Source organism: Passer montanus, unplaced genomic scaffold (assembly GCF_014805655.1).
Source record: "Passer montanus isolate IOZ18808 unplaced genomic scaffold, ASM1480565v1 scaffold41, whole genome shotgun sequence".
NCBI lineage: Eukaryota > Metazoa > Chordata > Aves > Passeriformes > Passeridae > Passer > Passer montanus.
The window spans coordinates 6460447-6487464 of record NW_024368930.1 but is presented as its reverse complement, the minus strand read 5'-3'; the positions used below and the strand labels follow the sequence as shown (position 1 = coordinate 6487464).

At 55.4% G+C, this 27018-nt stretch overlaps 1 protein-coding gene across 1 annotated transcript; it reads right to left on the bottom strand.

Moving 5' to 3' along the window:
- Positions 1-9418: 9418 nt before the first annotated feature.
- SOX18 (SRY-box transcription factor 18) lies at positions 9419-13407 on the bottom strand. Its single transcript, XM_039719343.1, has 2 exons — positions 12772-13407; positions 9419-11123 (listed from the first exon to the last, which is right to left on the bottom strand). The coding sequence occupies exons 1-2, from the start codon at positions 13172-13174 to the stop codon at positions 10273-10275; spliced, it is 1254 nt and encodes a 417-aa protein (XP_039575277.1). The 5' UTR covers positions 13175-13407; the 3' UTR covers positions 9419-10272.
- Between the last annotated feature and the right edge of the window lie 13611 nt (positions 13408-27018).

Below are 27018 nucleotides of genomic sequence, written 5' to 3'. Positions count from 1 at the left end.
CCCCACCAAAGGCTTGACCCCAGCAAAGCCCAACTGGGGAGCCCTGGGTGCTGGCAGCAGCCGCAGCTCCCCGGGGTGATGCCACCACCCCGGCCCCTCTCCCATGCCCGCAGAGGGCAGCTTCCAGCTTTTAGGAAGCGCTGCAGAACCTTTGCCTTTGGGTCGGGTGCTCCCAGCCCGGACCCGCTTTCTATTCCCCAGCTGGGGTGTGCCGAATATAAAGTATCACAGCATTGTTATGAAAAATAATTCAAACCCACCAAAAAGGCCAGCAGCAGATGGAAGGGTGAAATCGGAGCAATCCGGGCTGGCTGTAACCCTTCGTGGGCAGGGAAGGAAGGAAGGACAGGCAGAGGACCAGCATCCCCATCCCAGCCCTGCCGCTGGTGCTTTCGGGTGTGGAAGGGAAGGTGATGGGCTGAAAGTGTCCCAGAGCAGGGGGATGGTTTCCCATGGGAAAGCGGGAGCTCGTGCTTGGGGGCTCATAAAACAGCCGGAATTTTAGACAGGCTTTAGGGCTGCTGGGGAGCGCCTTCATCCCCAAATTCCTGCTGAAGGAACATCCGACCTGGGCACCACTCAGCCCGGGGGCAGTGGAGCATCAGGTCCTTTCTGTGACCACTGATGGGACGCAGGTGCCACCCACCACCCTGGCTGCGTGTCCCCTCCTTGTCACCAGCATCCCGCCGCCGAGCCGGGCACCCGGGGTGGCGCTGGGGACGAGGACGCGTCCCCAGCCGCGGGCCTCGCTCCAGCTGGGCGCTGTTTTGTAAGGACTCCTGGGCCTCTGCGGCGCAGAGATAAGCCCAAGAATTCGCCGTCAGTTCCAAATATCCCGTCCGCTTCCTCCCGCCGTCCTCGCCGCCGCTGCAGCCCGCTTGTCTCATTTCCGCAGCAGCGTGCTGGGGAGCGCTTCCTGTTTTCCCCCCGGCCCCGGGGCGGCGGCGGGGGGCGCGGGGAGGAAGGGCAGGACAATGGGCAGCTGCCCATCCATCGCCCGGGATGGGGGCTCCTCGGTGGCCCGGCAGGGGGAAGGCTGGCAGGTGGCAGCAGCGGGGACGTGGGTCCCGGGCTGAGCTGAGATTGCGGATGGGGTTTCTTTCCTTCTCCTTTCCTGAATTTTTTTTCTATTTTTTTTTTGAGGGCTTCGCTGTAAATCAACCCAAGCTCCCTAGAGAGCGCCGTCTCTGTACCGCAGTGGGAGCCCTGCTTCAGCAGGAATGAAGCCGGGTGGAGCACAGCCCTGGGTGGGGGCACCCTGCCCTCCATGGGGCAATGAATTACCCCCCCAAAAATCGCATTTTAGGGTCCCTGCAGTCAAACCACCAACCACAACCCTCTCATCCCCAGCCACAGCATGGGAGAGCAGCATCCCCACGGGACTGCCACCTCCCAGGAGCTGTGTCATGGGGCAGGAGGTTAGGATGTGGCTGCCCCTTCCCAAACTGCAGCTTTGAGACAAGACAGATCCATCTCGGAGCTCTGCTCACTCAGAGCTCAGCAAGCTCCTGCTGCAGGTGGGACCAGCCAGTGGGCAGCCCTGTGTCCCCCTGTTTTTGGGGCTCCTGCCCCGCTCCTGGGCTGAGTGTGAGTGTTTACTCGGTGCCTTTCTCACCGCTCACAGCATGGCAGGAGTTATTCAAAGGCAGGCGGAAGCGAGCGCAGCAACTGAAACAACAATGAAAAGGAAACAGAGCTCGAAAAATTCTCCGTTCATAAATCAACTGAACTGCAGGTGATCCCTGGGCAGGAGCGAGCTGAGGAAGGGACACGGCTCGGCTCGGCATGGCCAGCAGCCAGGCAGGCTCCGGCCCCCCAGGCAGGGATGGGGGAGGCCGGGATTTCCCAGGGTGGTCCTGAGTGATGCTGGAGTCAGTGTCCATGTCTGCACATCAGGGACTTTGAGGCAGGTGAGGTGCAAGCATTTCTGGATTTATTTTTGTTACAAATTTTTATGATACATCTGGGTGAGAAAGGTGAAGCTGTGCTGGGTGGAGTGGGTTTGTGGGGTCAGCATTGCACGCACAGGCACACGCCTCCTCTCCAGGCCAGAGGAATGCAAAAAGCCCAGGGATGTGATGGAGTGCAGGGACCGTGCCACGGCCCCTGGTGGCCAGCAGAGTGGGGGGATGCGGTAATTTTGGTGTTTGAGGGGTTACAGAGCAGCCCCCTGCTCTTTATTCATCTCCGTGCCTGCCTTTTTGGGTTGAAATTCATTAGTCTGGAAGCAGAGAGGCCAAAAAGGTGTGGGTGAGCATGGCTCCAGTCTGTGGCTGTGCCATGGGAGATGTTTGGTTAACGGGAGATGATCCAGGGCTCTCGGCAGCATCAGGCCATGGCTCCTTGCTGGGATCTCATAAAAGCTTTTTCCTCCTTAGGAAATAGAGCTGCTGGATTGGGACGAGCTCCTCAGTGCTGGCAGCATCTCTGTATGGGCAGGGGATGGGCATGGTTGGAAAAAATCTCCCCCTCCTGCCTCCAGTTGTGTCCTGCAGCATCTTGCTGCAGGCAGGATAGGGGCCAGTTTGGACAAACCTAGCTGTCCCCTCCTAGCTGTCACCTCTGCCAACTCCTGTAAGCTGAGACCCAGTCCTGGGGACACCAAAAGGAACTTGTGCTTTTGGGACCAGTGGATGGCCCCAAGGACCAGGCTGGTGACAGTGGGCTGACCTTACAGCAGAGGAAATGACCCAGTTGTGTTCCCCACAGTGGGAAAGCCAGAAGAGATTGCATGTCCCCCTCTGCTGCTATCTGTCCTCTCTCCTGTGAATTCACTGTCATCTTGTCTTTTGGCAGAGCTGGAAAACTGGGAGACCACCGTAAATAAATCCTGTGTCTTTAAGCCGTTTGGTACAGTACAAGAAAATGCACTCGTTGAATTACAGCTTTTTAATCAAATACATGTAACCATGTCACTTAAAGTGCTCGCGAAAAGCAAGGGGAAAAAAAAAACCCCAACACAATTGGAAGAGCACGATATTAAAACCAGCTGCCTGCTTACCCCCACCACAGTTAATAGTTTTTGAATGTTCTGAATGAGAGAGAAACCAGAGCCAAGCTCCACTTTCATGTCCATCTTTCTGATCAAGCCCTGCCAGACGGGGGGAGCCGGGCAGCCTGGCACAGGGCGCGGGATGCGGGAGGGCTGCACTCCCTTGTCCTGCTGCTTTGCCCATCCCTTCGGGCTTTCTCGCTGTGGTGATGGGATGTGGGAGCCCACGGTCTCCCTGCAGGCAAAGCAGCTCTGCCTGGCTGGGACCCAGCCTGGAGATGGGAGCACAGGTTGCCCAAGCCATGCAGAGGTGAGGGATGCTGCTCTGGGACGTCTCCACCCTGTTGTGTGTCTCCTCCTGACCAAATTTAACCCAATTCTACCTCTTGGTGCTTCTTCCTGCAAGCTGGCATCATCGCTTGTCCTCCCGAGGCACTGTGCTACCCACAGCATCCCTTCCTCCGAGCACACCAGTGCAGTCAGTGGTGCCACATCCCCATGCCCCATTCCCTTGGGACACACATGCCAGCACCTTCACACCCCCATTCCCTTGGGACACACATGCCAGGACCTTCACACCCCCATGCCCCATTCCCTTGGGACACACATGCCAGGACCTTCACACCCCCATTCCCTTGGGACACACATGCCAGGACCTTCACACCCCCATTCCCTTGGGACACACATGCCAGGACCTCCTCAACGCCTGCCTCCGGCCTCGCTGGCCACCGACCCCCCGCCCGGCACAGCCTGCCAGCCACCCGAGCTGTGCAGTTCCCCCGCAACGTGGACCAATGCTCATTAAGCATGAGGCAGAGACCACCAAATATGTCAAAACACACTTAAAATTTATTGTTTCATACCATACGTTTGAGTCTCTTGAACGCCGGCCAGTGTTTCTCCCTCTCCGCGATGGGGCCTATCTGCTGTCACCGACGCTTTGCGTATATGTGCAGCCCGCTTGCTTGCTGGCTTTTCTTTCCCTCCCCCTTCTTTCTTTAAATGCAAAATACAAACAATTGATGGAAAATGTACATTTGTTCCATATGGGACGGTCGGAGCGTGGAGGGGAGCCAGCAGAGGCATTTTTAGGCAGACTCCTCTCTGCAGCGGATGGCTGGATGGCTTCCCAGAACGGCCCCGTGCGGCCTGGCCTGACTCTCCTGACGAGCTTCAGACGCTCTGTGACGCTCCCACGATGGTGGGGGGACGTGAATCAGTTCCCTGAAGGGATCAACCTCCCTGGGCTGCCGAGCACAGGAGGAGGGAGAGGCTCCCACCAAAACCGCTGCAACATCCCGGAAAGGTTGAGCTCGGCTGAGCGGGAGGCGATGGGGAGACTTGATTTAGAACTTGCGTAGGAAGTTGGGTTAGGATGGTTGGGTGGTGGTGGGTTAGGCAGGCTCAGTTGGGTTGGTTGGGTTGTGTTGGGTTATGTTGGGATAGGTTGACTGGGTCCTTGGGATAGCTTACATTGGACTGAGATTGGTTAGAATGGATTAGTTTGGTTGGGTTGAGTTGGGTTGGGTTCTTTGGGCTTGGATTGTTTTGGTTGGGTTATGGTGGGTTGTGCTGGCCTGGGTTGGGTTTGGCTTTATTGCATTAGGTGGATTGGGTGGGTTGCCTTAGGTTGTGCTGTCTGGATTGTGTTGTGTTGGATTGGATTGGCCTAGGTGACCTCTGGAGAACACTCCCAACCTTTCCATGACCCTTTGGCCTCCCAGAACCTGACAGCATTGCTGAAGCACCTCAGAAAAAAAGCACAAAGCGGTTCTGACAGATGTTGTGGGGCTCAGTCGGCTCAGAGCCCATGAAGAGAAGAAGCCCCCCAAGCCCCTCATGGTTCACACAGTGAGGCCCAAACCCACCTCCTTCACAAGGACCTGTTCTCCTCATGGGGCCCAGCACGGTGCTGGGTGAGCAGATGTTGGTGTGGGGCTGGGGACTGAGGGTCCACGGGCTTGTGGTGGCCCTAAGGAGGGGAAGGGATGTGAAGACAAGACTGGTGGGGGCAAACAAAGCTCCAAGAGGGATGTAGAGGCTGAACTTCACAGCAATAAAAGTGCTGAAGCATTTCAGGCTGCACAGATTTCCCAGGGCACATTAAGGACTCCTTGCTGGCTTCTTTTCTTTTCTTTTGCAAAACCTGTAATATTTATGACATCCCAACTCCTGTTACCTGCAGGCAGCTGCCCTCCCCTGCCTGCAGTGAGTTCCTGCTGCTGGAAGCAGAGTGGGGCGGGCACCCAGCCTCACCCAAGTGTTCCTGCTGCCAGGCAGCTCTGGGCATGGCGCAGAGGAAACGGGGCCTTTCCTGTCTGCAAGGAGCACTGAGATTTCCAAACATTTCCTTTCCCAAATTGAGCCGCAAAGAAGAAAGTTGGGGAAGGCTTGGGAACTTTGCTTCTGCTCGACCAGGAAAGGTTGTTCTGGGAACATTTGAAACCTTTGCATTTCAACCTTTTCCCTTTGGTTAACCTCCCACCACAGAATGCTGTTACCTCTCCAAAGGTTTTGCCTCCCATCGAAAAAAATCTGGAAACTTTTTTTTTTTTCCAATGCACTTTTTCTCGAGTCAGGAAATGTTTTGGAGCTGTTTCCCACAAACAGGTTTGGTTTTGATAATTTTTTTTTTTCTGGAAGAGGGGGAAAAATATAACTCCCATCACTTGGTCTAGAGCAGCTGCCTGGTGCCACAGTGAGGAACCAGCATTGGCAGCTTGCTCCTTTTCCCAGAAGTGCCCCTATGTTAAAGACTCAAAATACGGGGATGAAGAGGCTCTAATTCCTGTTCATCCCAGCCAGGATGACTTCATCAACGCTGATGTGTCAGTGTTCTCTCCCCAACGGTGAGCCCTGGGCTGGGGTGGCTGGGGCTGCCCTGGAGCTGCCACTTGCAGCCCTGTGCATCCCGTTTGCCCCCGGCTGTGCCACAGCCTCAGCCTTGGGAAGAGCGAGCCCGGAGCCCAACGCTGCCGGGCTGGGCTGGCTGGCACATGAGGTTTTAATATTTGGGTGGGTGATGTCATCGAGCACTCCGTAACACTGTAAAAAATCCAGAACGTCTATAAAGCTGATCTGTGAACCTCCAGCAGAACACACACACACACACACACACACACACACACACACACACACCCACACACACGGGTGTGTGCACATGGACACATGGACATGGACAAACACACGGGCACATGGAGGGAGGAATACATGGAGATGCACACACACCCATGGATGCGCCTACGTGTAAGCACAGACATATCCACGGAGAGATGCACGCATGGACACACGTGGAGGAACTCGTGGATGCATGTGCAGGCTCAGACACACAAAGGGACGACAAAAAAGATGCGCAAAAAGGAGCAGCACACACGTGCAGAGGCGCTCACACATGCACACACACGCACAACCTGCCCAGATGCGGGCACACAGATATCCAGGGATGTGCACACACACATGCCTGCACACGTGGATAGCACACACAGGGATGGATGGATGTGAGCATGGTGCATGCAGTGGTGCAGGAACACACAGGTGCTTGCACACCCATCCACATCCATGCACACCAATGCTTGCACACGTGCAGGTTTGCACACGGATGTGTTGGGACACACGCACAGTTGCACACAGGTGGAATCCACTGCCCCTCACCCCCAGGGGACACAGAGCAGATGCCAGCTGCCCATAAAGCCCAGGTAGGACCTGGCATCGCCTCCCCCTCTCCCTGCATCCTGGGAAAGCCAGCGGGATGGGCTGTCATGTTTTCCATTTACCTGTCAAGTACCTTCTCCATATTTCTGCCGTAACGACCTGCTAAAAGCCCCTCACTCCTCCTCCCCAGCCCAAAACCATCCGGCCTTGAGCTTTGGAGAGATTAAGTCATAAAAATCGGAAGGGGCTGTGCAGTAACAGCCCCAGCCTGAGCCATAACGGCAGTGAAATCATCCTCAAACTATGTCAGCTCCAGCCATTTCCAGTCCCACGTCACACCTGAGCCATTGGCATGCAGTGAAAGAAAACACTGGGGGATGGTTTCCTGGCCCCAGAGCAGCTGTACAGGGACAGGGGCAGGGGAAAGATAAAAATAATATGTATGTCAAAAATACATAAAAGTAACATACAAAAAGATTGAAAATATATTAAAATATTAAATATACAAAAATATGAAATAAATTCTAGCGTACGAAAATAATACGGATAGACATAGAACTAATATATAAGATATGAAACAAGATATAAAATTATAAAAATAATATGTAAAAAAATTGGTGTGGTTAAAACCCATCAAGGTGCCAGCACCCTTCCCAAGGACCCAGCACCTCTCCCAGGTTCAGCTGAGCCCTCTGTCCTCCTGATGGAGCCAGATCAGCCCCTGTGCCACCAGTCTCACCAAACCCTGGATTTGGAGGGGAACAAATCCTGTCCTGGCCATGGCTAAACCATGAGGCTGCAGCAGTGACTGTGGAGAGGTGGAGGGCTTTTTTTTCCTTTCCCTTCTCTTTTGCTTCCCTGTGACCTGGGGTAGGGCTGGCCAGCAAGGTGGGGCTTTCACAGTGGCTGTGGCTTCAAAGTGATATATCCTTGATGCAGCTATGGATGGGCATGACCATCCATTGCAGCTTTCAGTACCTGCTGAGCCCCACAGCAGCATCCTGGGGCATGAAGCACAGCATGGTTTGGGTTAGAGAGAACCTTAAGGGTCATCAAGTTCTAACCCTCTACCATGGGGTGGGACACCTTCCACTAGACCAGGTTGCTCCAAGCCTAGTCCAACCTGGTCTTGGACACTTTCAGGAATGGGGCATCCATATCTTCTCCAGGAATCTGTGCCAGTGCATCACCATCCTCATTCTAATGACCTCTCATATCTAATCTAAATTGACCCTCCTTCAATTGAAAAACCACGGCGAGCTGGCACAGCCTGAACCACAGGGCAAGAAGAGAATTTCTGCTGCAGAAAAGTGACTTCACGTTTGCTCCACGATGTGATGGACAGCGGCTCTCCCCGGCACAGCAGAGCAGCTGGGCGAGCACCAGCCTGCTCACCGCAGCTTTGAACCGCAGGAAGTGACCGCATCCATGCCTGGAAGGTACCTGGAAGCTGGGAGCTGGAAAATAACTCAGGGCTTTCTTCTTCTCCCCCCTCCCTCATCTCCTTCCTCCCAGGCCACTTCGGGATGGAGCCCATAGCCGGCTGCTTCCTTTCATAGTCATCGGCGGCGGCACAGGATGCTTCTCATTTGGTGTTGTGTTTGTTTGCTGCAGCGCGGGTTCTGGCACCCGCCGGGCGCCCGCCAGCCCTCCCGTGTAGGTAGTGAGGTCATTTTTCCATGTATTCCCCCTTTTTACATACTGTATATGGAAAGACAATGAAGCGCCTTTGTGGCGTTCCATGGGAACGCGTCGCCAGCCCCCGGAGTGGTCCCGTTTATTAGCGCTTCACATTCAACAACAGCAAAAAAAAGTGAGTCAGGATTGAGTCCTGTTAACACTAATGTGAATTTAATTTAGGAGAAGCTTGAAAATTAATGTCATTTGTTAAATATCCATTTCCCCTAAAAGGCAATTCTTTGCCAACAACAACAAAAAACCTCTTCTTCTATTCAATTTTTAAAATTTTTTTTTTTTAAACAGCCTTTTTTGGCGATATCAGCCTGGTTTAAATCACTCGGCGCTCAAGGAACGGATGCCACCGGGTTTTAAGCAACAGATTGTTGTTCCTCCTTTTCAAATTGAACAAAAAAGCTCCCTGTAAATCATAGAGTGATTCACAGGAGGGGGATGAAGCTCCAGCAAAGCACCAGCAGCTCTGAGCAGGATCCGGCTGGGCATGGTGATGGCTCGGCAAGATCCGCCGCTGCTGGAGCCGGGAAGCAGCCAATGAAGGCCAGGAGGAGGAAAGGCTCTGGTACACGGAGTTTTCTTCCAGCTCTGAGGATTGGAGAGAAAGCAGTGGAGCATCTTGGCTCTATTTTTGGGGGGTTTCATGGGAAAACAGGGTGAGCCACGGGGACCACGCATCGGTGCGCTGCCAGCCTGCCAAAACAATGACCACACCAAGGCTCGTTTCGGAGGAGGATATCACATGTTTTATTATATTTTAATCTGAGAACAGCTGCTCTTCCTGCTGGGAGCATCTCCGGGCGGCACGGCGCGGTGCTGTGGGGCTGCTGCCAGAATCCCATCCCATCCCATGCCATCCCATCCCATTCCATCCCATCCCAAGCCACCGTCCCGTGCCGAGCCGAGCAGAGCCGCGCTCGCGGAGCTCGAGGCGGCTGACGGGGCGGGCGGGCGGCAGCTTGGAAATGAATACATTTGCCAGGTTGTCAAAACATTAATCAACGGATACAAAAATCTGGAAATGGTTGGGACAACATGTATTTGCGGAAAATATGTGTTCACACAACAAGCACACAAGATGGGAACAATTATATGAAGATGTTTTAATAATTAACCAGAATAAAACAGTTTGCTCTCCATACAGTTCTAGACAATAAAAGTGTTTGCAGTCATATTTTTCTTTTGTACAAAATTCCAGTCAGTTGTTCCTCAATATTTACATTAGCATTCCCTTTTCACAAAATATCTCCTTTTTTCCCCCCTTCCTTTTTTTTTTTTCTTTAAATCCAGCTTTGCTACATAAATGCTTTAGATCTCATGGATATCCCTTGATTTCTTTTTTAAAAGTCTAATAAAAAAACCCCAAAGACATTAAATACCATTTTATATATAAAAATGCTTAGTAAAAATATAGTTTTGTTGCCCAATTAAAATATATTGCTGAGAATACAGTAAAAACTGTCCTAAAGCCCACCCCTAATGGGCGCCGACTCTTTAACAGCCCCGGCAAAGTCTTTCTAAAAGCTTTTTCCCCCCTAAAAGTTCACCTGTCCTTGGGTTAAATACTGGGGACAGGTCACACTTTGGCTCATCCTGGTGTGATTGTTTCAGGCAGGATTTACAGGAATTGGCTTGAAAATGCCCCTTGGAGTTGGCGGGAGCTGGAGATGTGCCCTGCCGAGGGCTGGAGCGGGGAGCACGGCGGGGAAAGGCGTCTATCTGTGTTATATAGTTATATGGTATATCAGTGAGTTCAGCATGGTCTGTCTCTAAAAAAAATTGAAAAAAAATCAAAATAAAAAAGAACAAACAAGAAAGCGATGCATTTAATGAGATACTCTAAATATGATGGAGCTCGTGGTTAAAGGAGGATGGCTTTTTGTTTTTAGAGGAGAGTCGGGGCTCTCCTGGTGTACGCATTGGATGGTGGGGTCAACCTAACCGGTGATGCAGGGGCTATAGTAAACAGCACTGCTGGCATCGGACAGGGCAGATATCAAACTGCTCTCCTCGCAGGAGATGCTTCTAGGAGTCACTTTGGACAGGGAGACATGGTAAGGGAGGCCCGAGGCTTCGGGACGAGTCCTGCTCATGTTCAAATACTGGTCAAACTCATTGCGGTCAACGTCTGTCCAGAGCTCGGTTTGGTTCAAGTGATCCACGCTCTCCATGTGGTGGGCTTCAGGCGGGGGCGACAGCTGGCCCAGGTGGGCGGAAAGCCCGTTCTGAGTTCCCGAGCACATCTGGTTGTAGTAAAGGCTGGAGGGATGGGGAGTCCTCATGGCGTCGGCCAAGTGTGAGGGGGTCTGCGTGTAGGGCACGGCCACGTCCCGCCCCATGCACTTCTCCTGGGGAAACTCCATCTGGTGATGGTGGTGGTAGCCGCGAAAGGGCATCATGTTGCAGTCATCCTGCATGTGCGGAGGGAAAAACGCCGGCTCGGTCTGTTCCAAGACATCCAAGGGAGACATCTCAGGAGTTGGCAAGCCATAGTTTTCAATATCCGACCCCATGGAGTGGAGTTCTCTGAAGTGGTTAAGTGGGGGAGGCTGGGGGTGGCCCGGCTGGCTGCCGCCATGGTGACTCATGCTGAAGTTGTCACTGCAAGGCTGGGAAAGGTTATGCAGGAGGATATTGGGTTCCATCCTCTTGATTTTCTTGGCTTGCTTCTTTCTCCTTGGGCGGTATTTGTAGTTGGGGTGATCCTGGAGATGCTGGATTCGCAGTCGCTCTGCCTCTTCCACGAAGGGACGCTTGTCGCTGGCGCTCAGCGCTTTCCACGATTGGCCTGGAAGAGGAAAGAGAAGCTCTGTGAGAGAGGCTCAGCCACCTGGCACTGGCCAGGGCACGGGGGCATCCAGGGAGAGGCAGCCCAGGGGTGGATGTCTTGGCACCTGAGCGGGGTCCCACTGCTGGCAGCAGGAAGGGCTGGGGAATGGGTTCCCAAGCCAGGCTGTTCCCTTGTCCCAGAAGGAGGCTCTGGCAGTGCCCAGCACTTCAGTGCTGTGGGGGAATGGGGCTACGTGGAATGGGAACCCCTCTGCCAGGGCTGGGGATTCTGCCTCCCGCTGCCCCTTGGTACAGACCACAATCCCTGCTTCCCTGCATCTCGCATCCGCAGCCTGCACCTCTGCAGTGCAAATCACCCATCCCAAAAACTCACAGCACCATATCCTGAATCCCACATCCCCACACCCCGCAGCCCCGTGTCTCTGCATCCTGCTGCTCTGTCTGGCCATATCCTGCTTCCCGTAGTCCTGCATCCTGCAGCTCCATTTACCCATATCCTGCTTCCCGTGTTCCCACATCCCGCATCCTATAGTCGTGCATCCCGCATCCTGCAGCCTGTATTCCCATATCCTGCATCCCTGCAGCTGTGTACCCCTCAGCCCTGCATCTCTGCATCCCGCAGCCCTGTTTCCCTGCATCTTGTGTACATGCAGCTCTGTGTTTTCACATCCTCACATCCCACAGCCCCATATTCCCACATCCTGTAACACCACATCCCACAGCCTGAGTCCTGCATCCAAGAATCCCATCCAAGAGTCCTGCATCCTTACAGCTTGCATCCCTGCAGCCCTGCATCCTGGCAACCTGCAACTGGTAGCCCTTCATCCCACATCCCTAAAGCTTGTGTTCTGGAGCTCTTTACCCTTGCAGCCCATAGCCCTGCATCCCCCAGCTCTATATCCCACAGCACCCCATCCTTGTACCCCAGCTCCTGCACCCCCATATTCGTGTAGTCTGCATCCCGCAGTCCTGTACCCTTGGAGCCTGGCTGGCAGAACCCCACATCCTTGCATCCTCCAGCCCGCTGCCTTGTATCTGTGCAGTTTGTATCCCACAACCCTGGACTCTAGCACACATCCCAAATCCGTGTACCGCTCCATCCCACACTCCCAGCCCTGAATCCCTGACTATCCCAGCAATTCACATCTCCAGCTCTGTAGCCCTGCATCCCACTGCCTTGGACTATCAGAACCAAACCCGCCCATCCTGTACAACCCCAGCCCTGTACCCCAACATTCTGATCTCTGTCCCCCCTCATCCTGCAGCCCTGCACTCTCACAACCCACGTCCCCAGCCCTGTATCTCTGTACTGCTGTATTCCCAGCCCTGTACTCCCACATCCCTTTCTCCTCAGGTCGATATCTTCCCCATCCCACAGCTCTGTACTCTTACAGCCTGGATCCCCAGCCCCACATCCCCAGCTCTGTAAGCCTGCATCCCACAGCCCTGTACTCTCACAGCCTGGATCCCCAGCCCCGTATCCCCATGTCCCTGGCACTGGAAGCCTGCATCCCACAGCCCTGTACTCTTGCAGCCCGCATCCCCAGCCTGCACCTCCGCATCCCCAGCCCCGTAACGCAGCATCCCCGCATCCCCATCTCCACACTCCCGCATCCCAGCCCTCCTCCCGCTCCGCTCCCGCTCACCCAGCATCTTGCTGAGCACGGCGTTGTGCAGGTCGGGGTTCTGCTGCGCCAGCCGCTTGCGCTCATCCTTCGCCCAGACCATGAAGGCGTTCATGGGCCGGCGGATGCGGGAGTCCTCGGCGGCCTTGCCCTCGGGGCGGCCGGCCGGGGGGCTGTATCCATAGCCCGGCTCGGGGCTGGGCGTGCGGCTGGGGGCCGCGCCGGGGGCCGCGCCGCCGGGGCCGGGGCCGAAGGCGAAGCCGGGCTCGGGGCTGGGCGTGCGGCTGGCGGGGGAGGCGGCTCCCGGGGGGCGCGGGAAGGCGAGCCCGGGCTCAGCGGCCGGCACGGCGGCGGTGACCCATGAACAGTCGCCCCGGGGTTGCGATATCTCCTCTCGGCAGTAGTTAGACTCAGATATATTCATTCCAGCTAGACAGCACTTTGTGTCCGACCCGAGCGGGTGCCGGAGAGAGAATCGGGATTCCTGCCGCGTCCCACCGGGTCCAGCACCGCCGAGCAGCCGCCCGCAGCTCGCTTCCCTCGCCTGCCTTCGGGGGACTCGGGATCGCCTGCGTTTGTTTTGGTTTCTTTTCTTTTCTTTTTTTTTTCCCTGTCTTTTTTTGTTTTTTTCCCCCCTTTCCCCCCAAAAAAAACTTTTGGGATGATGCTGGGCTGGAAGGGGCAAAATATAGCCGGGCTGGACCAATCAGCGGGGCGAGGGGAGGAGAGGAGGAGGAGAGGGAGAGGAGGAGGAGATGAGAGGCAGGAGGAGGAGGAGGAGATGAGGGGGAGGAGGAGGAGGGAAGGGGGGCGTCCCCAGGCACCAGCAGGAAGAGCCACCCGGGGAGGGCCGAGCTGGGACCGGTGTGGAAGCTGCTGCCCCGTTCCCTTCTGCCCAAGGAGAAGGGAAAAACTTTTGGGATGATGCTGGGCTGGAAGGGGCAAAATATAGCCGGGCTGGACCAATCAGCGGGGCGAGGGGAGGAGAGGAGGAGGAGAGGGAGAGGAGGAGGAGATGAGAGGCAGGAGGAGGAGGAGGAGATGAGGGGGAGGAGGAGGAGGGAAGGGGGGCGTCCCCAGGCACCAGCAGGAAGAGCCACCCGGGGAGGGCCGAGCTGGGACCGGTGTGGAAGCTGCTGCCCCATTCCCTTCTGTCCAAGGAGAAGGGTTGTTAAATTTCTCTCTTTTTTTTTTTTTTTTGGTCTTTCTTTCTTTCTTTCTTTCTTTCTTTCTTTCTTTCTTTCTTTCTTTCCTTTCACTCTTTCCCTCTCTTTCTTTCTCCTCTTTCCCTCTCTCTTACTCTCTTTTTCTCTTTCTCTCTTTTTTTTTCTCTTTCTCTCTCTCTTTCTTTCTGTTTTTCTGTCTTTCTGTCTTTTATCTCTTGGTCTTTATGTCTTCTTTATGTCTCTGTCTCTTTTTTTTTTTTTTAATTCTCTTTGCGAGCCCCTTTTCTGCTCCTGTGCCCTGCCCTCGCCCCCCACCACCCGTGGTGCCGAGGCAGGGAGCGTTCAGCTTCGCCTGCCAGGCTGTGTGCAGGAGCACAGGGATGTTCAGGGCTCGGCGTTTATTTTTCTTATGACTGACTCCGTGTGTGTGTTTTGGCCAGCGTTCCCCATCCGGGGCTGGGAGCAGCCCTGGGGTGAAGGCAGGGGTGAGCCCTCTCTCCCCGGCAATTTTCTGTGGGAATTTCAGTGTCAGGCAAAGAAACGGCTCCTTAAGAGCCGTTTGCATGAAAAGCATTGTGTTTTCCAGGCCCTGGTGAGGAATGGGGGGCTCAGCATCAGCCAGGAGATTGTGGCTAAAGCCAGCCTGCAGGGCTGGCACAGCTGTGCCATGGCTGCACGCCTTGGGCACGGCTGGGCACCCACAGCACGCTGCCACGGGCAGCCACAGCAAAGCAGCACGTCCCCTGCTGCCACCAGGTCACTGCTCCGCTGGCCTGGCTGCCATCCAGCAGGGATTTGCAGTGCCGAGGGTCAGCCTAGGTGGTCTGAAGGTCCTTCCTGCCCTTAGCACTGGGAGTTACTGCGGGATCCGTTTGCAGTCGAGAAGGTTGGCTGGCACAATGTGACCTCCCCAGGGCAACGGGGCTGACTTGGAAGAGATGTCCCAGCTCCGGGTACCTGCCCCCAGGCCCTCTCTGGCTGTGGACATGCCCTAGACCCCAGCCTGAAATGTGAACCTCAGCCTTAGGAAGACTTGGGGCACTGGTTGCGCAAGAGCCCAGCTCCAGCCTCTCAGAGCCATGGGGTATTGCATGCCATGGTTTCTGTGTGTCTGGAAGTGATTTGGACAAGCCAATCTGCTGTTAACCCTAAACAAAACAAAGGCCTCTAAAAAAAATTAATTTTAAAAATCGTGTCTCACTTATTCTTCAATCATCAACCAGGAGCGACAGAGGTTTCGGGTGAGATTCCCTTCACGTTTCTGGAGCTTCTCATTAAAATTTCGAAAGTGCAAATCAGCACCAGTCCACAGGAGAGCCCACACAGCTGCAAGGAGTCTCCTCTCCTCTCTCCCCCATCCAGAGGGAGCTGGAGCACTGCTTTGGTGGAGAAGCAGTCCCTGCTGCCATCCAGAGCAGAGCCCCTGGAGGCTTTGCTCTTTGTCCCTGCTCTGGGAGAAGCAAGGTGGGTGCTGGGGGATCTGGGGACTCTCACGCTGGGACCTGTGGCTGCCTGGAGTGAAGTGAGCAGCCTTTGGGGGAGTCAGTCTGGGCAGCTGGTAGGAACATCCCCCTTCTGCCAGGCTTCAGCCAAGCATGTGGTGCTTTCCCTGATCCCATCCTCTCTGTGGCCTGCTCCACGGCCCTTGCAGAATCCTTGGCCTCCAGGTGTGCTCAGAGCTGCCCTGGAGCCAGGGCTGGACCTGGTGGCACCAGCTGGCATTTGGGATGTGGTGGGGATGAGCTGCAGCAGGCTGGGAGGGGGGCAGCTCTGATTTTCCTAGCTGTGGAATGATGTTAAGAGCTGGGGCAAACACAGGGGAGGTAGAGCCTCATGTCATCCACACTTGCTCTGTGCAGCCACTCCAGACCTGGGCTCAGGATGCTCTCCCTGTTCAGAGGGCAGAGATCAGGGTGGTGCTGCTGTCTCTGTTATGATGGGATGGTTTGAGAACTCCTGGCCATGGAGCAAAGCCAGGCACTTCAACCCTCAAGCTTGCATGAAACCCAGACTCTCACTGGGTCTGCAAACCTGGTCTTACACTGCATTTGCTGTTGGTTCTGCATCATTAGGGAATCATTAAGGGGGAAAAAAAGGGATAAAAAATGAAAAAAATGCAAAAAGGAAACAGAGAGGGAAAAAAAAGGAATGGGATGAAGAGCCATGGAGTGTGGCATGGTTTTGGAGGAGGCAAAGCACAGAGAGTGGGGAAGGAGAGCTGCAAGAGGGATGGAGCAGTACACAAAGCACACAAAAATGCCTGGGTGCAGAAATGCCTGGATACAAAGCACCCAAAATATCCCCAGGCCACCCCGGGAGGAGCCTGCTGTCAAGGACAATGCCACCCCGCTTTGCTCCCTCCCTCTCCCTGCAGCCAGCAGCACAGAGCTCACTCCAGGGAGTGAAAGCCCCCTCACCCAGGTGTGGGGTGAAGTTGCAGGGTCTTTCCTGGGTGGGGGATAAAGCCCTCCTTTCACCCTGCTGCCCACAGGGCTGGAAGGTGGGGTGTTGGTGACCCAGTGGCTCCCCACCAGCCACACCAGGGAAGAAGCTCTGGGCATCCCTGGGCAGAGACAGGACTGGTGTGTGCCAGCCAAGTGCCTGCTCCCCATGCCCTCCCCGCTGGCCTTGGAATCAGCAAGCTGGACCCCAGTCCAGCACACAGCCTCTGGAGTTGTGTGTTTTTTAATTTCTTTTTTTTTTTTTTTTTTTCATCATTCCCTCCCCAGTTTCATGGAGCTGGCAGCTGGCTGACCCCACCCCGGCCCCTGGCTTCCTTTCCGAGCATCCCGCGCAGCCCAGCACCACACCTAGCAGAGGAAGCGTGGCGGGACGGCCGCCTCTGCTCCCCAGCACAAAGGCATTTTCCCTCCCCGCCCCCAGCCCGCCCGCTCCCGATTATTTCTCCCAGCCAGGTCCAATGCCGAGCTCCCACCCGGCTAAAAATAGATGTGGCACCACCTGGATCATCCCAGGGATGTCAGGGATTTGAGGGCTCCAAGAGGGGCTGGTGGGGATGGCAAGAAGGGAAGAGCCTGTTGCCAGCTGAGCTGATGGTGATTTCTGCTGCTGCTGCCTGTGGGTTGGTGCAGGAGCCCCAGGCTGAGGCTGTGCAACCAAATCCAAGGGACTTGTCCCCAGAATTTGCATCCAGGTAACAGAGGTGGCAGGTGGGTGCTGGCAGGATCCTGTGGCACAGCAGTAGCCAGGCTCCAAGCTGCAATGGGAAAATTGCTTTTTATCCTCATTTTGCAGAGGGTGCAGGGCAGGGGTGGGGGCAGGATGGGTCCTTGGGCCTGGGGGCAAGTGCTGCACCCTCCTCTGGTGCCCAGCACTGCCTTCCCCTGCTCACACAGACCAGCCTTGCCTCTAGATGTGTTCACACCACTAATTGATTAATCACCATGCAATTACCAGCAGAGTGTGGCCGGTGCCGTTGTGTGTGCATTTGGGTGAATGAGATTTCACACAAAGAGATTTGTTATTAATTATAGTGAATAATTATCATTAGGCCACAGCCAGGTGGGATGGAGGTGACACCTGCCAAAGGGGATGGGGATCCTCGGGGTGGCCATGTGGTGTTCCTCACACAGTTTTTGGGGACCTGTGCAGCACGGTCCAGGCTGGCAGCTCCCCCAGTGCCCTGAGAGGTGCCCCTGTGCCGCAGGTCCCGGGGCTCCCCTGGGGCTGGGGCTGCTCCAGCCTGGCTGGAACAAAGGCTTCCCAAAGAAAGGCGCTTCCTGGAGAGCAAAGGACTCAGGGCTGGGGCTGTGTGCGAGCCCTGCTGGGAGGCTGAAGTCATCCTCTGGGAAATGTTGTGTTCACCGGAGCCTCCCTTGCTCCAGGGCCCAGCTCAGCGCCCGGTTTCCTCGGGCACAAAGAGTTCAGTGGGTCAGGTGGAGCTGGAAAGTGCCGAGCGAGGCAGCTGGAGTTCAGCAGCCGTGTCAGGAGCATCCTGGCTGCAGCCATTGCCTGTACAAGGGTGACAAATCCTCCGTGTCCCCACCAGGATCAAACACCCACTCAAGTGGGGGAAAGTGGGTGGTTGTGCCACTCCCAGTCCAGGGAATGCCCAGCTCAGCTATTTCCTGCTCATGTGCTTTCTTTTGGCTGCCAGCTCCCTCTGATGAGTGAAGGGCTTCAGGGTCAGTGGGAAGGTGTCCTGGGCTCTCTGCCTGGGTGCTCACTGCCTCTCTGCCCTGCTGCCAGCCGGGCTGCAGGTTGCCATCAGCTGCAGGGGTTGAGCTGGGAGCACGGTGTGGGCTGTGTCGGCCAAGCCTGGCAATCAGACACCGCATCTGAGGAAGCAGAGAAAGTTGTCTTTATTTTCAGCTCTTTTCAATAACCAGAGGTCAGCCTTGTTTATACAGGATTATAACTGAAACGACAACAGCAATATCCATTGTGCGAGCAGCGAAACCCACTGCTAACCTGAAAAAGCTGTTTGCTCTGCATGGGTGCAGCCACTGCACCTCCTGGGTGACAGTCAGAGACTTTGGGCCTCCCCAAGGCTGTCCTGCCTCCCCTTCCCCTGCTTTTGCTCTGCCACAGCCCCTTCTGGCACAGCCGACTCTCTGGTCCCACCATCAGCTCGGAGTGCTGCACTTCCAACCACATCACCCTGTGTTTGCTCCCTAAAATGCTCTCTGAGAAACTTGGGGTGAGGTCCCCACACCCCAAGCATGAGCAGAACTGTTGCAAATCCCACCCATGGTGCTTATGGACACTAAATCTTGGGAAAGGCTTCAGCACAAGGAGATCAGCACGTGTGAGAATGCTCAGGGCACACGCCGCCTGCAGTCGCTTCCCTGGCAGCTGATTGCAGCAGCACTCGTTGCTTTAATACCCAGTTCCCATCACAGAGAGAGCCTAGACTTTTAGGAAGGAAAGTCTTACAGTTCTACCAACTATTTCAAGACTTCCATAAACACATTTTTGGTTGAGCATTAATGAATTACCTCAATGCAGAGCTACTCATGCCAAATACATGAATACAGAGTGTAGAAAAGCCGCCGAGAAGCAGATTTGGCTGCCATTCAGCTGCTCCGATCCGCACAATTTCTTTTCTTGATTATAGCAAGAAAATGCTCCCTGCCTGTGGCACTGCATCCTCCCAGGAACAGGCAGCTGGCCGACAGTTGGGCTGTGCAGAGCCTGGGCATGCCGGGGTTATTCGCTGCTTCCATCGCTTCAGTTGGCAGAAAACGCTGCTTGCTGGTGTCTGTGCAGGAGATGCAGCCAAGAACTGGGATCCTGCTCCCTCTGCATGCCCAGGCTGGCTGCCTTGGGATGCCTGACCTCCTTTTGGGTGCTGAGGAAAGGAAAACTGCAATTAGAAGGATTTCTGAGCCTGGATTTTTTGGGAGGCAGGTTGGAGCTGCCCATCTGTGGCCATGCAGCACACATGCCCATGAGAACCACAGCCATCTGCAGCTCCAGCATGGCCCCTCTCCATGGCCTCAGCCTTGGGGACTCCCAGGAGAGGATGTGATCCCCAGGAGAAGTGCAGTCTCCCCTTTGAATACACCTTTCTCACAGGGCTCTGCTCTGTGCCTTCCCAACCTCTGCGCCCATGGGAGACAGTGGGTGGTGGCACCACTGTGGGCACTGAGCCCCCTGGCTGGCAGCAGAAGGGTCACCCCTGCTGTCTTTCACTGGGATGGCAGATCCAGCAGCACAGGACATCTCCATCTAGGAAAGGTTTGCTGTTCTCAGGAACTGCTCTGGCTCCTGACATGGTTTTAACTTCTCATGAGGCATGACCTCCCAGGCAGCAGCAGATGGCAGATGGCTGCTGGCTGTGCCATGCACCCCTTTCTCTTTCCCTTCTTTCTCCTCTTTCCTCTCCCCTGCCCTTTCTCCACTTCCCCTACAGCCCCCATCCCAGTGCTTTCTGCTCAAGGTTTCCATGCACTGGCTGGTTTTGCTCACAGGAAGGTGGCTGCCTGATTTCTGAGCATCACCACAACCAGGCCTGGAGGAGGAGGAGCCCTTTGCAGCATCCCTGGAAGTGACAGGGAACCTTTGCCAAAGCTTGCAGCCCACCCCACTGCACACAGGATTGTGTGGCCACCACTGTTTCACCAAGGCTTTTGCTGCCCAGCAGAAAGAATCTGGATGTTGCTGAGAGAGCCTCACCTCACACAGACACAGGGAAATGCATATGGAGGAGAGGAATTTTGGCTCAGAGTGGGGTAGATGCTGCTGTGGCTCCATGCCTCAGTTTTTACACATCTTTTACAGGGCATGGGCGACCCAGCCTCTCCTCGGGCCCTTTAGAGACAACAATCTCCCCAGCAAAGGGCAGGATGTATCTCTGACAGAGTGCTTCTATCCTCAGAGAGAATTATTATAATAATTACAACAACAATAATAATAAAAATTACAATAATAACACTAAGAATAAAGAGAAGGAACCTGACAGCATTCCCTCCTTGCCAGCAGAGGAACAACTTTTGCTTTTAGGTGCTACATTGGGGACATTAAGGGAAGGGAAAGAAAATGTGCTGTATTTCCAGCTCAAAACCCCAAGAACTGTGACATCTCTCCCATAAATTTGCCTAAAAATGAGATTTTAAAGCTTGCCACAGGCAGCATCATTTTCTTTGCTTTCTGATTTCAGAGCATCCTTTGTGCTGCAGCTCGGAAAATCCCCCAGCAGCAGAGCTGGAGCTCGGGGATGCTGGGAGCAGTCATGGCGGGGTTTGGCACAGGGATGCAGGGTGGGATGAGGAGGATGCTGCGGACCCCCGGGGCTGTGCCGATGCCGGGATCCCCGCGGCTGGCGGAGCGCGGGGGGCCGGGGCAGGAGGGAGGCGGCAGGGAAGGGCTCCAAGGGAAAGGCTTTGTTCGCGGGCCAGCCGGGAGCGTGCGAGGGCCTCCGGGCTCCAGCGTTTCTCCTCCACTTCGCTCCTGCTGTGTGCGGGAGCCGAGCCAAGGTGGAGCACGGCGGGGTGGAGCGGGTCCCTGAGGAAGGCAGGGGACAAGGGACGGCCGTGCATTTGGCCCTTAAATTGCCTGGGAAAGCAGCTCTGTCTTTCCATCTCCCCCCAGGGCTCTTCTCTCACCCAAGCTGAGGCTGTTTCCCAGGCTGCTTGCCCTGAACACCTCCACCTCTGCCCTTTGCCAGCGACCCCTCTTCTTGGCCCATGGAGCCCGTGGATCTGCAAGCTCAGGGGAAGGATAAGGAAAGGCTCACGACAGAATGGCCCTTCGTGGAGCGCTCGAGCTGCAGAAATAAGGTTAAAGGCTCTTATCTGATGGAGCTGCAGCCTTGCCAAAGCCTGTTGCTATCAGCTCGGGACACATGTGCTATTGGCAAAGCTTCGGGGACACAATAATACAAACAGTTTTCATTGTCGAGTCAACAATGATGGGAGAAGGAGCCTGGTGCTATTACCGGTATAAAAGGCACTGTAGGAAAGCTCAGGACAGGAGGATGCCGTCGGGATCAACAGCAGGGTTTAGCAGATTACAGTTATATTTGTATTCGGGAAGGAGAAGCCTTCCATCCCCAGTGGGCTGGAGCCAGAAAGATGGAGCCAGAGGTGGGGGTTTAGGCTGAAAGGAAAAACTCTTACAGCAGCACTGGAAGCAGCTGCAGCAAAGTGCTGATGGCAGCGGGTTTGGACAAGGGCAGGTTTGCAGCACGTCAGCCCAAGGTTGTGCTCTCCTCATGAGGAGTCACTCAGGGAAAAACTCACAGCTGCAAGGCAAGAGAGGCTGTGCAGCAACAGCCCGAGGCTTGCACAATCCTCCACATTTTCACTAAAAAGTGTGTTTATTTGGAAAAGCCAGTGTTTGCAGGGTGGATGGGTGAAATGGCACACACTGTATCCAGACCCTGCTGTCACTTGGGCAGATTTGAGGATGATGGGGAGAAGGTGGGTGTCTCCACAAGGCTGGTGCACGGACACCAGGCAGTACCTGTGTGTTTCACAGGCATCCTCCTGACACCTATGTTGCTTGCCCCCACATTCATTCTCCTCAGCCTTCCTGGCCCTTGTCAATCTGAATGGGGCATTTTTGGAGAACACACACTCCCATGCCACCCCATACCCTCGGATATACATGGTGAGGTGATGGGCAGCATCACCTACATTGTGCCCATGGTTGTGAGGAAGAGGATGCAGATTTGCCAGCTGTTGTGCCATGGTGGCAGGAGTCAGGCATGCATCTATCCATCATCTATCTATCTATCTATCTATCTATCTATCTATCTATCTATCTATCTATCTATAATCTCAGGCACAAAAGCCTCCCCACCATGGGGGGCCGTGGGAGGCTGAAAAGCCGGACAGGAGGTCAGGAAATTGTTGGCTAATGTCAGGGACCGAGTGGGGCCAGGGTGGCCATTCCCACCGGGAGCGATGATGTCAGGCGGCGGCCGGGCCAGGAGGCAGGAAGCCCAACGCAGCCAGCGAGTCTGTCCTCCTTGGACTTCCCCGTGTGCTTTCATGAACAATGCACCTCGTGTCAGGGACACTGGGAGGCAGGTCCTCCTTCACTTGGGACACTGCAAGGTTCATCCTCCTGCACTGGGAACACCGTTGTGCTGTTCCAGGTGCTGCTCTTCGCTCATGTGAGCTCTGGGATGGTGCTGGGTTGCACCCTTTGCAGGGGGATTTGATGTGTCTGTTGCATTGCTGTGAGGTCTGGAGGTGACAGCTGTGCTGCTGTGCTGTGCTGCTTCCCTGGCACATCTGGCCTTGTGTGAGCAGAAGACAGGCTGGTGAGCTGCAGAGGAAGTGCTTGGAGAAAGGATGGCCATGCCAGCTGCTGGTCCTCTCCCACTTCCAGCTCAGCTCAGAGAAGTCACATACCTGCTTTGAGCATCCAGCCATGCCTGCTTCAGTGTCCAGATATTCCATCTGGAAGTGGAAACAGCAATTACTCAAATGTGACAGGAAAGGCTCTGTCAGCCTAAGACACTTAGGGAAGCTGTGAGATGCGGAAAAGCCTCTCCAGGCTGCAGGTCCCCACTGAGGTGAGGAGTGTCCATGCCCCTGCCCTTATTCCCCCAGCCCAGGCAGCTGGGGCTTAGTTTTGCATCTCAGCCCCTTTGTGAACCGAGTGGGCATTCAGGGATGCAAACGGGGTGGCTTCGACAGGGCGAGACACCTGCTCACAAACAGCAAGAGGGAGAGGGACTTCCTGAGGCCAGCCAGCTCATGGGTGGCCCCAAGGACTCGAGCTCGGCCTCTCCCTCCACCCCACCCAGCACACCCTTGTTTTCGCAGGGGTGCCTCCGTGCTGGGGCTGCCGCGGGCTGCGTTTGCCAGCGGCTGGCAGCGATGGCGGTGCTGGTGCCGACAGGCCGGCTGGCATGCTTTCCCCCAGGGAGGCTTTAGCAGGAGGCTGTGCATTTCTGGGAATTGTGTTGGTTATTGTTCGAGCTGCAAGTGTGCGGCGCGCTGATGAGATCAGGGCTCGGTGCTCGGGCTGGGGCAGCGGAGCCGCTGCAGAGCCGCTGATGGGGCGATAAGCGGGACAAGGTCCTTATCTGTGCTGCCATCGCTGCGGGGAGCAGAGGGCACGGCACAGCCGCGGTGACCTGGCTCTGCTGGATGAGGGCAATGAAGAGGGAACACGCTGCCTTTGCCCTCCGGCAAAGCACGGCTGAATGCTGAGGTTATTTCAGAGAAAAGGCCCCAGCCCTCCTCGCTGAGTCTCTCCTTCCTCCCTCTCTGCCAGTCAATCCCTGTCTCCAGCCCCTCTGAGGTCTCGACCCCAACCCTGTGTGATCTGCCACAAGCTTGCTCCTTTGCTGACAGGACACAGGTCCCTTGATCCAAAACTGTGTGGGAGACAGTACCAGAGCTTTGCTTGTAAAAGCACTGAGAGGAAGGTGTTTGAGCGCTTTGCAATCCTTTGCTGTGGCTGAACTGAGAGGCGCCATGTTACCCTATAAGAAGTCAACAATTTTTTTCCTCCAACTCCTCAGGAGGATGCCTACACTGTGGCTTTTGACACAGAGCAAGTCATGAGATCGGAAGTCAGACCTGCTGCCACGGAGGGGCACTGCCATCCAGAGAGCTTCCCACTGCCCGGGTCTGGAGATCGCATGGGTGAGCAGGGACAGCGTAGGAAATGCTGCATGGGAAAGCCCTGTGTGGGAGCCCAGGAGCCCCTGCCTTCCCACAGCAGACTTATCAAGGCACCAGTTCAGAGTGGTGCTTTCCATGGGCCAAAAGGGAAGTGCATACACACCAGACTTCTCAGGGTCAAGGATGCTGGGCAAGCAGTGAGAGGAGAGGCTGCAGGGGGCAAGGGAGGGAACCGGGGCGTGGGGAAGGAGACACAAATAGCAAAATGAATGGCTTGAACTTCCTATGTTTTATGGAGGTGAATAAAAGGAGACAGAGAGGGGGAGAGAAAGGAGACCTGATTGCCTGCAGAGGCTCTCACGCTCACACAGGCCAGCCCAGACCCACCATCTGCTGGTGGCTGATGTGGGGTGGCAGCCTGCACCCACTTGGCTGGCATGGCTCTGGGCTGGCTGCTTGTCTGGCCCAGTGTCCCCCAGGGGCATCTCATGAAGCGTGACAGGCTGCTGCTTAGCATTTATTCCTCTCCCTGTCATTATTGTTTTGAACAGCAGCCAGTATAACTAAAATCATTAGGAGGAAGAGGTTTAGGGAAAATCCAAAATGTCTCAGAAGAGCATCTGCAAAGCTGGAGGTCCAAACTCCACCCTGGCACTCGCGATGAGCAGGGCCCATGGGAGCCATCATCTCCTCTGCATCCTCCCTTCCATGCTCCCCGTTTCTCAGGGTGGCAGAGGCTGGGCTAGCACACAGGGTGGTCCTGGCCACATTCCCCTTGCAGCTGCTGCCCACTGTAGCCAAACCCTGCAGCTTTTCCTGGTGTAGGACTTGTCCCAGGAGGTCCAGATGGCAGTGTCCCCAGGCACGGGTGCTCACCTGCAGCTCCAGGTCAGATGCAGTGGGGGGATGCAGGGAGTGGAGGACACGGAGCCTCTGTGGGCTGCTCTTGCAGAATGGCATGCATGGATCCTAAAATATCTCCTGGGAACCAGGATGCTTTCTGTTGTGTTAGGAGGGCCTGTGCCACAAGAGGAGGTGTGGAGAGGTCCCTTGGCTCCTCAAAGGAGAAAACAGCATGGTAAGACAGACAAAAATGGAAGTCACCATTCATGCCACATTCTCCTAAGTGTTTGAATGGAGGATTTGACTGCTCTAGGGTCAAATGTCCCCAGTGCCAGGGCTAGGAGATTAAGGACATCATACAGCTGCAGCAAGGAGGGGAAGAAAAGGCAGATCCCTGCCTCCATTCCAGGGCTGGCACAAGTGCATGGTTAGAGGATCAGTCGGGAGCCCTCCAGCCAAGGCTGAGGGTGAAAAGGTGGGGAGATACACCAAAACCCCTCCTCAAAATAAATGTTGCTCTGGCAAAGCCTACGGCAGCTACTCCCATCTCCTGCCTCAGGGTCTCCCAGCTACTGATTGTCTTTTGTTCTCTGGATGGGGTCACTCATTACCAGTTCAGAGCCCAGTGTGTCACTTAGGACAGCCAGTCCTCCAGACAGTGACCTGCTGAGGTCCTGAGATCTGAGCACCCCTGAAGTTAGGGGGTGTCTCAGGACAGAGCTTCTCTGTGGGTTTTATGGTGGGTCAATGGACAAGGCAGGCCCAGGAGTGCCTCTCATCTCTGCTTTTTCCAAAAGTGGACCAGACCAAGCCTCTGGTGGTTGGGAGTAGAGAAAGGGGGGGGTTTGATGGCTGATCTCCAAATGACTTGAACTTACTGGGGATAGTGGAAGCAACTTGATCCAGCCCATTCGCTGTGTTCAAATCTGCTGAGAGTTGCTTGGGAAATACAGTAGCCCAGTGGAAAAAACAGGTGAGATTTTGTGGGGTTTTATTTTGCAGGAAACCTCTCCTGGCTCTCCCAGATCTGCCTGCCAAGGGCAGCTGCCAGCGAGGCACCACAAACAGAGACTTTCAGGGAGTCTCTTGGTGTGCAGGGGTCAGCAAAAGCCCCCTCCCAGCCTCTCCCTGACGGACTCGCCCCTGCTCTGTTTTTAGCACATTCAAGTAGCTGCTTTCACAAGAGGTAAAAGAAAGTTCATGGATCCGTTGACAGATCACCCCAAGCGGGAATTTCTCTGGGAATTCCTGCAATAGCAGGTTTGCTCCCGTGGAGGTGGAGTTTCCTCTGGATCTACCTCCACCCAGGCTTGGGGAGCGCTCCGGCCACCGGCTCCACGCTTGGGGGGCAGGGCTGAGCGACGCCACTGCTGCTTCCCAGCCAAGGTCAGCCAGAAACCCTCCCTGCTCTGCAAGCGCCTGGCCTGCTGTGTCCTGTTAACCCTTGGCAAGAGCGGAGCCACAGGCTGGCAGGCTTGGGCTGCAGAGCTGGCATGTGCCACGGGCACACAGGGGCAGGGGGATGTGCCCAGCAGGCACGCAGGGCTGCAGGCGTGGGGATTTTGTGCCATTCTGTCCTCGGGGACCCGCTGCCAAGCAGGCAGGGGTGGGCCCTGGGTGAGGCTGGCTGCCACTGCAGGAGGCCAGCGCTGGCAGGGTGATGGCTCCTGCTCCGGGCAGGGAGCAACGGGGTGATGGTGCTCGGCATCAGTGACTGCGTGCTCTGGAATCTGAGACACGTCCCCGGCCATACTTGTGGTCAGGAACCATCTCTGCGTTGCAGCGACACAAACCACACTGGCAGTGGCAGCGGTGCCGCTCGAGCGCGTCTCTGACGCCGAGGACCGGCGTGACCCGACCCCACACACGGGGCAGGCAGCTGCACATTTCCAGAAGGTCCTCTTGTTGGGGCTTGTTTCCTCCTCCCTAACAGAGGTGGGCCTCTCCAAAATGGCACCCCCTGACTCCACAGCCAGGCCCTGCCAAGGGCTGGAGGATTTCCAGGTGCTGCACAGGCTCCAGACTGGGGTGGAGGGAACTTGTGTTGGCAAGAAGTTTCAAGGTGTCATGCTAGGGAGAGGGTCCAGGGCTCACTTTTGGTCTGGGACCACCTTTGCTGCTTTAGGGATGAACTGACACGTGTCTTACACATCCAGGGAGCAGCTCTTGCTCATGGGGATCCCAGAGCTGCACGGTATTGCTATAAATCTCTA

What these genes read in the sequence shown, in the direction of transcription:
- SOX18 (XM_039719343.1), bottom strand. Translation starts at nt 13,174, where the DNA reads ATGAATATATCTGAGTCTAACTACTGCCGAGAGGAGATATCGCAACCC. An exon ending in CGTGCTCAGCAAGATGCTGG is followed by an intron (nt 11,124 to 12,771) that starts GTGAGCGGGAGC and finishes TTCCTCTTCCAG; the next exon opens with GCCAATCGTGGAAAGCGCTG.